Raw genomic sequence first — 15,881 nt, 5'->3', positions numbered from 1 at the left:
GAATAAAAATAGAATAAAATATAAAATAGAATAAAAATAGAATAAAATATAAAATAGAATAAAAATAGAATAAAATATAAAATAGAATAAAAATAATGGAAAATCTGGGAATCAGGCTGCCCAGCAAGGCTGTGGATGCTCCCTCCCTGGAAGCATTCAAGGCCAGGCTGGATGGGGCTTTGAGCAACCTGGTCTAGAGGGAGGTGCCCCTGCTCATAGCAGGGAGTTGGAACTACATGATCTTAAGGATCCCTTCCAATCCAAACCATTCTATGATTCTACAATTGTAATACTAAAATAAATAAAAAATAATAAACAACCAACAGATTTTCTGTAGATTTAGACCTATGAAGAAGTTAAAGAGCAAAAAACAGCTACCCCATCTCATAGCAATATTATTTGATATCAGCTCAGTGCAGTGTATGTTCAGAGGGGTGTGAGGAAGAAAAATTAAAAAATATCTTCTGCTGCTTTTCAGCTCTTTTCTGAAAACTGTTTAGACTCATTCACCATCCCAAGTTTGTTGTTGCAAATCTGTAGCTGAATTTCTTGTTCTGTCAAGTCTTTCAACAAACAGCACGCCTGTCATCCAAAAGCTTCCCAAACCTGTTTCCTAGAGCTAGTGGATGGGCTGAGGCACAGCCCAACAGCGTGGACTCTAATTCCTCACAATTTCAAGATTCTTTAACAATTTCCTCACTATCACAGTGACTTAAAAAGCATCATCTAGATTTACTTCTGTAACAGACAGAACTGAGACATGAGAGCACATTAGGTGACACAGAACAAAGACAAGAAAAGACTGCTGTGAGTAGTGGCCTCCCATTGGGCTGGTGTCATGCCACATGATCCTACAGAAATTAACAGAAACCACTTTGATATGCATAAGTTGAGGCCTTCGCATTAGATACACAAAGGGACAGAAGAAGCTTATCCTGTTCATAAACAGTAGACACAATGAAAAAAGCAAGAGAATGCAGATCTGTTCTTTTTCAAGCTAGATTTTTTGAGTAGTTTCAAGTATTTTCAATTATTTCATCTGTTTAATCCAGCTTGTGCAATGCTGTAGAACCAAAGTGGATTTAAAGCCATTGCCTTCTTTTTCTCCAACGTTTTGATGCTCTCAGATTTCTCTGTACTGTGTAATCACACCTAAAGCCACTTTAAAAATTCTCCATTGCTGAATCATCAGGACTTGTCTGACCCCTTACTGTTATGACCTTTGTTTCCAGTTTTAGTATCCAAATTCCAGTTTTAGTATCCAAATTCCAGTTTTAGTATCCAAATTCCAGTTCTTTCAGTTCTGCTGTCTGGACTTCCTTAGATTTTTCTTACCCAGAAATTACAGTCATTCAATTTAAATCAACTCAGATCCAATAGAATACTTTTCATTGTACCTTGATTTCACGTCATCACTGAATGATCTTCATTTTCCTCAAAATCTAGAAAAGTCCTCCAATCACAGTTCTCAAACATTTTCAAAATTTTTTGTCATTTGCCCCAAGGTGCAGCTAACTCAGCTGAATTTGTTAAAGTATTTATTTCTTCCCTGACTGTTTTCTGCATCATTTCAAACATGACTACATTATACAGGCAGCAGATAACCAGTTTTCTTGCTCTACTTTTTCCACGTCAACCCGTGAAGCCATGGGTTGATGCCACAAAGCTGCCAGCAGTACTTTCTGAAGTTGGGCCTAAAATGCTTGTTTCTCTTCCCTTTCTACATTAGCCATCATCACGGTTACACACATACACATTCACAAGGAATTCAAAAGTCAGGCTAAAAAAATCTATCAGGATTTTACACATTGTAGTTGCTTGTCCTGTCTCAGTGGGGGATTTCTGGGGAATGTCGCATGCTCCCAAGCCTCTGGGATTGCCAAGGGAGGTACAACGGCAACTAGGACAATACAGTAGTCCAAGGAATCTAATTCTTAGAGAGGGAACATCCAAGTCTCCCCTTCACAGTGGCGTGGGAGGAGTCCTTGTGAGACCAGAGCCAGGGCTCCGCCAGCTCCTCTCCCCACATCCCTTTGGTGATATTAAGGGCAAAGAAAGGAAAGGAAGAAAGGTCAAACAAAATCAGAAAGGCCTTTCAGACAGTGGAAAATTGGGGTGGAAAAAACTGCCAAAGAAATGTCCTGTGCGTCTTCCAGGTAGGTAGGAAGGAAGAGATTAATATTATGGGGTAAAATTGAGGGCTTCTCATGCCTCAACATGCTACCAGCCTCACTCCTGTCAAACCGATCATGAGCACTGCACATTTGCTTAGATAAAACCGCATCTCTACATACAGTATTCTCCTAGTGCTACACCTATGTGTACTACATGCTGCTAATGTGCGTATGTATACTCACATATGCATGCAGAGTACAGTGTTACCAAATAATCTAGGGAAAATATCATTGTGTTTGCTTTGCAGCCTACAGGTATTAACATCTCATCTACAGCAATGCTGATGTTACTGAGAATTCTGCTCACAAACAGGCGCATCAACCAAGAACATTAATTTTTAGCCTCTGGCCTCTTAAGGATACACAAGAAGAAAATAAAATTAAAAAAAAAAAACAGGATTTTACAAACGACAACAGATGCAGAATGATAGAATCATAAAGGTTAGAAAAGATCTAAGATCACCCAGTCCAACCGCCCACCTACCACCAATACTGCCCACTAAACCATGTTCCTTAGTCCACGTCTGCACGGTTCTTGAACATCTCCAGGGACAGTGACTCCAGCACCCCCATGGGCAGCCTGTGCCAATGCCTCACTACTCTTTCAGAGAAGAAGTTTTTCCTAATATCCAACCTAATAACCAAACATGCATCTTTAAGCTGCTGCAACTGATACCATGTGAGCTGAGCAATTAAAGAATTAGCAGATGTTTTCAGTAGTCTCATTTATATACAGGAATCATGCAAGCAGATATATTCAGCATCATTACTGTGTTTTTTTTTCGTACAACACTTTCATATCTCAGTAATTTAATTTTTTCTGTGAATCCATGCATGACATTTCCTTCTCAGCAGAAAGATCATTATAACGTTTGTTAAAGACAGAGCTAGTCTTCAGTCCTCTAAGACATTAGTCAAATTGAGCTAGTGGGTTTTGCTTTCATTTGAAAGAGAGAACAAGGATGTAAAACTCTCATCTTTAAAAAAAAAAAAAAAAAAGCTAGAGCAGATAATGGATGTCAGAACTGTGGAATGCAAGAGGACAAAAGATGCAGCCAAAGACATCAGCAGCAATGCAGGGGAAACAGTAACTACATGTATTAGTTGAAAATTACCCCATAACTCTCCTCCTTCCACAGCCCCCAGTATTGGCCATTTCCATATGTCAACACCAGATTTCAGAGAATATCAGTCTGCTCTGCTATGGCAGGCCATGTAAACATGTTTTCTAGACCATCTCTCTATAGAAAGTTCAAAATCTTTTCAAATGTAGACACACAAAAAGCAGTTAAATGTCCATTCTCCGATCTGACACATAAGCCTCTAACTGAAATAACTGCCTATCTTAGGAGTAGTCTCCATGTTCCTCTTCTTTCCCTTCTGTTTGTTGCATTCATGCAGCTTAATTGTTGGGAAGAGTTGTTTAACTGAAGTAAAAATAAATAACATAGTTGTTGTGGATTAACCTTGCAAGCAGCTAAACACCACCCAGTCATTCTCTTGCTCCCCACAAGTGGAGTGAAGGAGAAAACTGGAAACAAAACAGAGTTGGGGGTGAGATAAAAACTATTTACTAAAACAGAGAAGGAAAACGGAAGCAAAAATGCAATGGCAATACAATTACTCACCACCTGCTGATCAACACCCACCTAACAACACAATTGCCTGCTGACTGATGCCCTACTAACAAGGCAACATCTCACCTTCTGCCAACCAATGCCCTGCATCCCCCAAGGAGCAACTGCCCTATTGCCAGCTCCACACAGCTTTGTGGCTTTCCTCATGGTGTCATGTAGTATGGAATAATTCTGTGCCTAATTCAGGCACCTGTCCAGGCTCCACCCTGCCCCTTGCTGCCATGCCATCCTGACAGTGCCTCTTCCCTGCAGAGCAGCCCAGCCTGGTCTGGCCCCAGCTGCACTCCCATCATTCAGCAACAGCCAAAGCATTGGTCTGCTATTAACACTGTCTCAGCTGAAACTAGGACAATCTTAAAAGGATTAAAAGATACCATTTTATTTAAGCCAAGTTTTTGGCTGTCAAGATATCCAAAGAAACCCTGGAGAACAACTACCATGACTAGCAGCTGGCCTGTGGCAGAGGGGTTGGAACTTGATCCTTGAGGTCCCTTCCAACCCAAGCCATTCTATGATTCTATGACTAGGAAAGCTGATATTAATATTTCCACCATACAATTTCATTAAAGATTTTGTAATTGACAAGCAATACATGCATGTATGAAAATAGCATATTTTTCCTTCCAATTCAACAAACAAACTTATGGCTGTCCAGGTCACTTGGATTGTGTACTGATTGTCTGAGATTTCAATAGCCAACCTTTATCAGATTGGCTGACAATTAGTCAAACTGATAAAGGTAAATTGTGCATTACTTGGCCCCAGAAGAAAAATGTTAATTGGTCAGCAGTATATCAGATGTTATTTCAGTTCAAAATCCTTCTGGTGTTTTCTTTTTTTGTTGTTGTTGCTGTTGCTAGCATCAAGGTTCTTACTTTGATGTTTAGCTAAATTACTGACAATGAAATTAAAGTCAATTTAAACCAATAATTGTGCTTGGAAAATTTATACCAAAGATACAAATAGATGTCAGTGCTACAGTCTATTTCTAGGAGGGATTAAAGACTGCAGGCTACTGAAAGAAAACTTTCACTCTATTGGTAACTTATCAGTTTTTATTAATGGCCAGATTTTCTTGGTGGAAGAAATGAGACTACACAATTGAGCTCTGTTTACACTGATACATAAAAAAGCTTGATGCTTTCATCAGGTTAAACTTACCGGGTCATAACATGGCAAATATTGGAATCCTGACAGCCTTGCAGGTCTGGGGTTGGATGCCTTCAAATCTTCAGAGGTAAACGCACATCTTTGCAGAAGATCATCTGGCAGATGATCTAAATCAATGGCAATAGAAAAAGCAGCTAGTTGGTACATCGTGTAAAAGATGTTCCATTATCATGACCAACTGGTTGTACTCGTTTGGCAACCTTTTGAAACACCCACAGAGCATCCTCAGGAGTGCCGACACAAAGATGCCATGCACAGCACCTAAGTCTCACTGAACAATAGCTACAGTACTCTATCTCCTTCTTTTTGGCTGTTCTTTACTTATTCAGCCAGTATTGTCCTGTCAGTTGCTCTGAATTTGCTTTATGTCAGTAACAGCTGCTTCCTACTTCCTAATTAATAGCATCACTTTATATATTAGCTCATCCACTTGAGTTGAAAATTTCCACAAATATCAAAGCAAAAATTGTTCTGACGTGCTTTCCTACGTAGTCAGCTCACACATTGTTTCATGCACTGGTATTCATCCTCTTACACTATTTCTTACACTATTAGCATATTTCCCTATTTCACTATAACTCTTCACACAAGCCTGGTCAGGAAAATTCATCTATAGTAAGTATCCACTTTAGTTTCCTGCTAGTATTTAGTAAGAGGCTACATATAGTGTAATATGTTACAGAAATTACACTTGAAAATTGAGGGGACTTTGTACTTCACTTATTTTGGACTCTCCTGAGCAGAGGAAAAAACTTTTAAAGGCAGTTAAACAAGAAGTCCCACAGCACTCAAACTATGTAACTTACTGCTAGAATATAATTTCCTTCATTTTCAATTTGACAGCTTGTTTTGTGGTTCTTTCAAAAGATGAAGTATTACTCTGTTTTGGGTAAGACTTGAAAAACAACTATAAATAAAACACTGAGCTCTAGCTTCTAACTGCAAGGCTGATGATAGAAACAATAGAGCAAAATATTGCTATAGCTACCTACTTATACTATTGAAAAGATTACCAACTTTGGACAGATTTTTAAGACACAATTATGTACTTCTGGATGGAAGAACAACTTAGGTTCTCTTTGAGCATGAAGAGACATCTGTCCCACTGTTAGTCCTGTCACGTCTTATTCCACCACAGATTTTTTCCAGTCTAACAACCACTTCAGTAAACAAGCCCCTCCTTTTCTGCCTGTGTATTACTGGCCTACAAGTCTCCTTTTTTACCAATCCTTTTGCAAGCTGCTATCATTTCTCTGCTAATAGTACATTAAAGAGAAACATGAATTGACCATTATAAATGAATTAACTTCAGTGTGATGGCCACAAACAGGCACCAAAAAATTACTGCAATACGTCATTATTTCATGCATGTGCTTTATCCAGATTCCAAGAATGATAGAAGACCACAGAACTGATTTAATGAGTGAATTGCATCTACCTGAGCTAGCAATGGCATAGAAAGTAGTAACCACGACCTGACCTATTTGATGAGCACACACCAGTCTCATGGCTAGGGAACCTCACAGATTTAAAAGGAATGACCACCACACAACTGGATGTGTATGAGGAACCTACATCACCTTCACATAGAGACTTCTGTAATTCAGGCAGATTTCTACACCAGCATTGTGTCATCACTTTGCAGTCTGGTCCCATTCCCTGTTTGGGTCTCTTCCTTGGCAGACCTTTACATCACCAGCATCAGCTATCCTCAACCACCCCACAGGGCTTGCCAGAGAAACCAGTCCTCACTTACCTCCTAATTATGGATTCTTCCAGGATCTTACAACTCTTCTTTATTAATAGACAAATTTGGGGGTGAAAATGTAAACTCTTCTTTCAATTGAACACGTTGGGCCTTTTGCTTCATTTTCAAAGCTCACATATATTAAAAATTAAGTTGCTTTCAATTTGGAAGAGTGAAAACCAACAGACCTAACTGGAAAGCTTCCAACATACCCTGAGGTAACTGGGAGATTTTAATACTTTGACTGCTCCTGGCTCCCACTGCCAGTGACAAGCATGTTATGCCAGTGAGAACCATGTCCCAGACATGGCCTAGTCTGCTAGGCTCCTGCTCTCCTGATATCTCTACATCTCCTTGCATCCTGAGATTTCTTACCACTACTCACAGCTCAGCACCAGAGCAGCACTTGAAGGAGGCAGCAATTGCCTCTTGCTGTGCTGCCATTCTCAACCAGTTGCTCCACTCTGCTGCAGTTTCTCAATCTGCAAGGTTGGAAGTACCGGGCCAGCATCCCTGGTCAAACACTTTGAGGACCTGTCACAGGAAGTACTACACCACAGAACAGTCTTATTATTAAATAATACCTTTATTTAAATGAGAAGCAATTATTGTTTCTTTTACTGCAATTTAATATACTCTGATTATTATCTAGTAATCTAAACCTTAATCGTTTACTAAGAAATGTGCTTATTAGAAATAATTTGGCATTTTTATTTTGTTATCATGGTCAATGTTACTATTATTTTGCGGGCACTACAAGCTTTGTATTCTGACACTGTTCCTTACAATGTTAATTCTGTTTACACAAAGGACTTGGTGTAGACCTGAACTTGTGGTCCACAGGACAGGCACTGATCAGGGGAGGACAGTACCACAGTTTTCAGCAGTAAGATTCACTCTCTCAGCAGGTTCTCAAGTGGCAATCAAGGCGCTTACATGGAAAACATGTGCAAGTGTCACACCCAAGTCCCTCATAAACTTCCATTCTGCTCCAAGAACACTCCTTGAGCTTCCCAGAGCACAAGAAGAAATGGCAGAGTGTTAGGCATCTGATCAACTGTTGCATTTTTTCCACACATGCTTTTACAAAAGTAATGTGAAGGTTATCATGAGAAGGCTTTTTCTGTTTGACATGGAATAACAAGACCACTAACCTGTGCCCAGCTGAGAAACAGCAGAGTGGTAAAACCAAGAGAAGTGTTAACTTCTGACTGCAGCTCTAAATCAAGCATGCTCTTGTCGGTAAAATATTTATTTAAAGCTTTCTGTGGTCAGATTTTTTCCTCTGAGGTAGCCCAATTTGACACTGAATTTGTGCAATCATATATAGGAGACTTTTCAGAACTGCTTAAGGAAGGATTCTTCTAACATTAAAAGATTCAATTTTGGTCATGTGAGAAATCACAACCTGGCTTAGAAATAAATATCATTACAGTTTATTATAAGCTAAAAGCAAAACTAGAAGGAAATACTAGAAGGATATTTCCACATATTTCTAAAGAAAAAAATTAAAAATTATGGAGAGTCATATATGTGACTAAATACAATTTTATAATGCCCCAGTACTTCACTCACAAAACACTGTAAAGAACTTTGTAAAGGTTGGTAAGCAACTGTAACTGCCTCCCCATTAAACAGAGAATACGAACTTCAGTACTTAACCTCCCCAGAACCAGTGCCTTGGACCTCAGACAGGACGGAGCATCCTCCTGTTTGAAAAAAAATACATATTTCTCTGACGAAAAAATAAGCTTGCACAAAAATAGATTAACATGAATAAAGGCCAAAGTACATAACAAAATGTCTCCTACGCATTCTAAGATGTAAATTCTGATATTCACAAAGCTTTATACAAGTGTTAAATCATTAAACACACGTCTAACTATGAAGAAGGTGTCTAAGTTGCAAGATTTAGGTGAGCAAACAGGAAATATCTGTCTACTACAGCACTGGCATTTGTAAAATGGAAGAATATTTAACATTCATGAAATTTTCCTTTTTAAAAGAGCAGAACAAATTGCAATTACTTATTTTGTGAACTGATGCTGATAAGGATGCTTGCTGATTATTTTTTCTTCCTGCAAGAAGCATTAACTTATGAAATGTAACAGTTTGTTTTGTTGAGCAAGTCTTTGTGACGGCGTCATTATAACTACCTTTCACTGAAGAACATCCTGTTTCATTTAGAAAAAAAATTAGAAAAAAATTTCTCCAACATTCAGGGAAGACACAAAACTTCAGCTCCTCAGACCTTCTGGGATGAATAACTTACTGAAATGAGAGCTTCATTTAAATTGTTCAACCAGCCAAAGCCAGGCAGATCCACTGAGACAGCAGCCACGTGTGACACCCACGATGTCTTCAGGCTCTCGTTTCTCCCTTTGGCCACTACTGGAATGGGGAAGGTCAGAATTTCTTCCAGCGGGAAAGGCAATTCTCCGTCACCATCACTTCACAGGAGTGGTCATCCTCTGAACACGCAGCCATTTTTCAGCAGAGTAATCAGTGTTGTAACTGTGCCTTTGGGAGACTTGATCCCTGGCAGCCCAAGCAGGCAGGCAGGTACCAGCACTGTGGGGGGGTCCAACCCAGCGCCCTGCCACCATGGGGTGAAGCAGACAACTGTGGTGCCACCAAGTTGTAATGGGTATAAGACTTCTGGTGATGGCCATGACACATGGAGGTGATTTCCCATTGATTCCTCACTTTTCCAAAAGGAAACAAGAAGTGCTATTAGAGCAAGCAAGAAGCTGAGAGGAGGTAGGTGAGAGAATTGCTGTCCTAGGAATTCCCACACATAAAAAAAATAAATTTTTTACCTCTGCATGTGGACAGTTTTCAAACCAACAATTTCTTCATTCCTTTTTGTTCATTTTGACAGTAACAGTGAAGTCTGCCAGAGGCAGGAAGCAGATGGTACTACTTTGGCCTGCATACTCTTTCCAAGCTCAATCTGTGTCCCTAGAGGGACTGAACTTCAGAGGATATTCCTCTTCCTAATCGCAGTTGATCTTTAGCAGCCATTTTTGGGTGCTCTGCACCTCCCAACACCAGATGTTATAGCCCTTCCACTATGAGTAAGTGTACATAAACACTTTGAAAGATCATCAGGAAGACTGTAGGGCAAGTCTGCCCACAGAGAAAAACAGTGGGAGCTGTTGCTGTTCATGCAAGCAGAATTAACTTAAGAAAATCCATGTGAGCAGCAAGCAAGGAATCAAAGAGCACTGCCATCCCACAGCACATACCACTGCCTGAAGGCTCTGGTAACAACTGCGGCGATGCACACAAAGTGAGAATCCTTGCACAACACAACACTGCCATACAGTATTTTCCAGCCTATTCTACCTTGCTTCCTCTGCTCCTCAGCAGCCAGGAATGATCATTATAAAGGTCAGGCTTTAATCTGGCCTGAATTGCTCCAAACTGCTTTTTTTTTTTTTTTTTTTCTTATTTATTTATAGATGCAGGCACAATTATGTTTTTTCCACCAGTCTTGTTCTGAGAATTGACTGAGCCCTTTTGGCTTGAATTTTCCAATGAGGAAATTCTGTCTGCTGGCGTGGAAGACTTTGCTCACACTGTCAATAAAAGGAAAGTTTTGTAAAGGGAAGCATTGAATTGTGTTGCAGGCAATGATACTGATGCTATAGACAAGGATGTAAACTGAACTCTCAAGCCAGTCAGGTGTTTCTTAGGAAAAACAGAGAGGGAATGTTTTTGGAGGAATACAGTCTCTGGTTCTCACACCACGAAGTATAAAAAAATATATTAGCGACATTTGAAAACACACCATTTAAGAATAAAAACGTCATCATAAAAACAAAAGTAGACATTCTAACAGGGGGGATACAGGATGTCTGTCCTTGCTGGAGAGGTATTTTATGCATGAATGGGCCAGCTCTGAGCAGCAGCGCAGTCCTTGCCATTCCTCCAGCTTCATGAGGCTGAAGGGAGGCTGGCTTGCCCCAGCTCAAGTCCCCACCGGGCCACAATCCTCAAGCAGGTCTCCACCTCCCTCCTGCTCCAGCTTCCCTTTTTCTTTCTGCATCGTGGCAGAATTCCAAGGGCTTCCAGCTTCTCCTATTTCTATTCCAAAGCCTATCTGCGGATCAGAAGTTTATAAAGCCTTGCAGTTAAGATTTATCACCAAATAGTTATTCTGGGCAACACTGAACTCATAACATTAATTTCTGTTTAGGTCATCAGCCTAAATGCATCTCTGTTTACTGACTGCTTTTTCAAATATTTATTCTTTTTTGATTCACAGCATTTCAAGCCTGCTAGTTTGAACTGTTGAGATGAACAGTAAAAAAAGGAAGTCATCTTCAAGTATATTTTTAGCCACTTGCATTCAATCCATTTCAGCTCCATGCCTGCAAGATGCATCTCAAACACTCTGACCCACCCTTCCACAAACCCTCAAGCAGCTGTAAATCACCAATGCCTGCAGGTTTGCATGAACCTCACTAGCTCCCTTCGTTCCTAATGGACACTCCCAAACGCTGTTGTCCATCCTGTGTTTGACTGTTCTCAATTCACATCCTCCAGACCTAATGCTATCATGCAATGGAGTGACACCAAGTATTATTCTAAAGGTATGTAATATCAAACAATATCAAAATGGTTATGCAGCAGTGATGTTGCAATAATTTTAGCAGTAGCCTAGCACTGCTCCGTGCAGCGTGGCTCAAACCAACCTCCAAGGAACGCTCTAAGGAACTTTCATCCCACAATCTGCAGGGTTCCTTCACCTGTGCTAGTGGCCATAGTACTTCTGATGCAACACTGATCATGGACTGCTTCACAAACATTTGCATCAGTTTGTCTGCTGCTGTCACTTCACCCTGGTCTCTCTCCACAGCCACACTACTTTTCATGGTACGGAAACTTGACCAGGAGAGGAAAATGTTGAGTCAGCTCTGCTGGCCCAGTGCTCTCCTCATATAAACACCAAGGACCTTCCAGCATCCAACAGATGCCACCACACATTTGTTTTGTAACCAGAGGTGCCCACACGTGGCCCGAGAGCAGCGCAGCTTCGCAGGGCTGCCAGTGAGGAAGGGAGGCAGGTCTATACCCAGACACACAGCCTGAACTGACCGTCCCCAGCTGTGAGCTCCATCCACTGGCTGCTGGGGACACTGCCAGGTCAGGAGCTGCCCTTAGCAGGCAACCTCATGATTTCCAAGGGAAAACCAAGCTTATCTTCCAGAGTGAATTCACGCCTCATCAATTAACAAAAATATCTCTTTGCATACACTCAGTCAGGGATTTAATCCTCTACAGGTCCCAGCTTGCAGCTCAGTTAGCCCTCACCATCTCTAGTATCATCCCCAGAACTGCAAAAGTCCCCTGACAACTGATTTCTCCACTTGGGGCCATTTGGGATAGAACAGCTCAAACCCCATTTGCTCACAACGCAAATCCTCTTTTCCTTATTTCTTCTACTTACCAAAAGTGTAAGCAAGCACAGAGAATAAAAACTAAGAAACACATATCAACAGTTTTATTTGTTACCAACTCTCAGACAAGTGTTATTCTTTGCCTCATGGCTCATTAGCTGATTTTAAACATCAAAAAAGTCATCATCTTTATTTTTGTTGTTGTTGTTCAGGCAAAATTGTCATTTGCAGATCTTTATTTCTGACTCGGTTATTCCTGAATGAGTACAGTTCTACAAACTCATCCTTCATTCCTTCCCAAAAAGAAACACTGCTTTACAGGATTCTCGCTTATTTCAACAAAAGAACAAAGTAATCTGAAATCCTCCATTTGAAAATAATTGTTTGAACATTCTTTCCAATTTCTATTTTCCACACAGTTAAGTCATTTTTAAAAAACTGTTATTTGGCTTCCTGTAATCTAATAATATCAGAGATTTTTCTTCTCTAAAGCCATTAATTCCAATTCATTTTGTTCCATTCATCCCTTTATTTAATAGTCAACAGAAATGGTCAGCTTCTGTAGTTTTTAAAAGATACTTCTATTTCATATGAATAAGCTTTGGAGAATACAGGATCCAGGAGTCTTTTCCTTTCATATGTCCCTGTTACAATTTTTTAATATCTATTCTCAGTAAGTGCAAAAGCGAACTAACAATGCAAAAGAGAAATTAAGATAAACTCTTTACCCCATACTTGTGATTGATACAAACAAACCCACTAACAGTAACGATGCACTTAAAGAGAGGTGTTTGCCAACACGGCCTTAATAAACATATTTGGTTTGGTTTACAAAAGAAAGTGTTTCAATCAAATGTTAAAAATGTTCATAAGGCTGTTTTAATTTTTCCACAAGGAAGACTACCTTCAAAACAAACTGTATGAAAAAAACCTTAAAAAAAAGAGACTGTAAGTCAGTTCAAACTTTGATCAGTGGTTAATTACATTACATTGGCCAAAAATCACCTGAACTTTGTTCGTGTCAAACTATTTTTTTGCTATTTGCTTTGGATAAGGGAACGAAGATGTCAGTGCTCTTCCAAAAGTAAAGCAAATATAGGGAATATTAACAGTCAGCTGAGAGCTTATAGTCCTTAATGAACTACATTCGATACCTATATTCTGAAATATTAATGCTGAAGTATTAAAAAGCCCTTATTTTACTTTCTGTTGGCATAACACAGAAGACAGTCAGCAAGCTTTGCTATCATCAGCTTCATGTGAATACCCACCTCCTCTGAAGTTACAGGGAGAACTTTGCTGGTGGCTCTGGTGGGGCTGGAAGGTGACAGCTGGTGCCACGGTGGTCAGTGGTCATGGGAGGGCAGGATACAGGAACATGGCAGCAGATTGGAAATCTCTTTGCAGACATTAGGAAATCATCCAACTTAACCATCAGTTATGGCCAAATATGCATGCATACGTCAGGATTTGCACGCACAGAGACTATTAAAGTTACAGCTGTTATCTGGACTGACTGGACCTAATTTCTTAATGCAGTTTATTAAATTTGTACAGTGTGATAGAATATATTTTTATAATACTTTTGTGTGTGAAGAAACACACATTTGTTGGTTACTTCCAATAATAGAAGAGAAATGCCCTAAGAATCAGCAAAACACACACTGAAACTACTTGCATTTTCTCAAGTAATTAGCAAATTACTACATCCTTTTCCACCCTCTAAACTACCAGCCAACTTAGCATGCCTAAAAATATTTAATTTCAATTTATTGTACTTTGAAAGCAGTGCTTTCCAAAATTTAAGCCTACTCAATTTTGCCATTGCTCCTTTTATTAAACTCTACCTGAAAAGCAATGTTGCATGCTAAAGCAAGAAAGAGAACAGACTAATTCAAGTAGACACAGGAGCTTAAAGATAAATGATTATATTTCCTAAAACCACTGATGACACAAAAGATTGGATGTTTGTTTGTTTGTTTTCTAACCCAAGTCACTAAGAAATGATTCTTCAGAGATATAACAATAAAAGTAATCTAGAATATTCTAAGTTCATAGCCAGATATCAAATTACTTCTTTTTTTCTTTAAAAGTTTTTAATTAAAGACTCATTTTTCTTAGGACAGCGCTCAGTTTTAGTGAGTGGGTTATCATTTGCTGTGATTCTGTAGGAAGTCCACAACGGTCATACATATATAGGTAAGTCATCTTTACTGTTCTACACATCCATGTGAAACATATAATGGGAAGAGACAACTAAAAACACAATCATTTTTGACTGTACTATTAAAAGATATTTATTCCTCAAATGTCTTTTAAAAATCATGGAGTTTAACAATCAGAAAGGGTGATAGACAAGCAGCTTTCACGATTAAAAGGTAATTCTGGACAGATCATCTGGGTTTTTCTGAAAATCAAGACTAGAAACTATTTTCTGTAACGGATGAAGATATTTTTAGTATCTCTGTATTAACTCAGAAGAACTGATGTTTATTTGGTCTATGGATTAATTGTCCAAGGAAGACAGCAGGTAGAAGAAACACTTTCAAAGTGTCATGATCAAGGGCAACATGCAATTTTACTGTATATCTATGCCAGGCATATGACTGCAGCCTCTGAAAGAACCTTTCAGAGTAGACTAAAGAGAAATATGGCAGAAAAAAAACCCTTTTTTCCAAAACCATGACAGCTCTCAGCCAGCTTTCCAGCTGTCTTGAAACTGAGTCCTTATGCACAAAAATGCACAGAGAGGTCCCCTTTTGCAAAAGAAATAGCAACTGGATGGCCCCCACTTCATTTCATCACTGTCACCCAGAAGTAAAGCACAAGGAACATCTCTGAAGCTGATGTTCACCAGCAAGTACTTGCCAAACTGTTAACAGATCTCAGGTGGCTCATGCCATCAGTGCCTCTGCACTGAAATTGGAAGGCCATTCATTGTTCACATATTGCCCATCATTTTCCTGGCTGAAATATTATGCTGCCCAGGAATTTTGTTTGCCCTCCCTAGGCTGCTGGCTGTACACTGTCCATTAGGCTCAGAGTCTCTACTGAATACTGAAAATCAGCCCAAGTAAGTATCTGTAGAGCAGGGAACAGAAATAAAGATCTATTTTCTATGCATGCCTAGTAGACAGGGAAGAACAAAAGAAAAAATTAGTTTCCTCAAAAATGTGTGTTTCAATGAAGAAACTGTATGTTTCTCTCCAAGTGCTCATCTTCTGTCCTTGTTACATCTTTGACACAGACACAGGGGATAAAATGGTGCTGATGAAAGTGAATCAGCCCTTCCAGACGTGTAATGATCTCATAGTCAGGCAGAGTTAGGCTAGCAAGATCAAGGCCCAGCATCCGTGAGATGACCTCTCGGAAGTCTGCCAGCTGCAAGGGCAAACAGAGAGGAATTACTACTAATAAATTACAAGAACAGGAAACACATGGAAAAACATGTACATATGTGCATACATACAAACACAATATATATTATATTAGCAGTGCAAAATATAGAAATTTCTGCTGTTCATCAATGCAGAGACCTGAAGAGGATGGAAATGGTCCCTTGGGGTATACTTCAAACAATGAAACAAGAGCTGAGGTGCTAAAGATTAAAAAAAAAAAAAAATCACAGTTTCAAGTAGTCATTAGTATGCTTCACAGACCTTATCTTCCCTGCTCATTAAACAGAGAAAACTGAGGAAAAAATGGTAAGAGGAGTTGAACTTAGTTAACTATACAGACAAGTGGAAAC

At 39.5% G+C, this 15,881-nt stretch overlaps 1 protein-coding gene across 14 annotated transcripts in view; it reads right to left on the bottom strand.

The window, feature by feature from the left end:
• Window positions 1-12,215: 12,215 nt before the first annotated feature.
• Window positions 12,216-15,881, bottom strand: part of LOC110390763 (coiled-coil domain-containing protein 170-like) — a 59,123-nt gene continuing 55,457 nt past the window's right edge. For all 14 annotated transcript variants that reach the window (XM_021382243.1, XM_021382240.1, XM_021382241.1 and 11 more), the window contains one exon: window positions 12,216-15,514. In XM_021382243.1, the coding sequence (XP_021237918.1) occupies window positions 15,314-15,514 (201 nt within the window). In that variant the 3' untranslated portion in view covers window positions 12,216-15,313. The remainder of the gene's footprint in view (window positions 15,515-15,881) is intronic.

Source organism: Numida meleagris, unplaced genomic scaffold (genome assembly GCF_002078875.1).
Source record: "Numida meleagris isolate 19003 breed g44 Domestic line unplaced genomic scaffold, NumMel1.0 unplaced_Scaffold193, whole genome shotgun sequence".
NCBI lineage: Eukaryota > Metazoa > Chordata > Aves > Galliformes > Numididae > Numida > Numida meleagris.
This window is presented reverse-complemented; position numbering and strand designations above follow the sequence as displayed.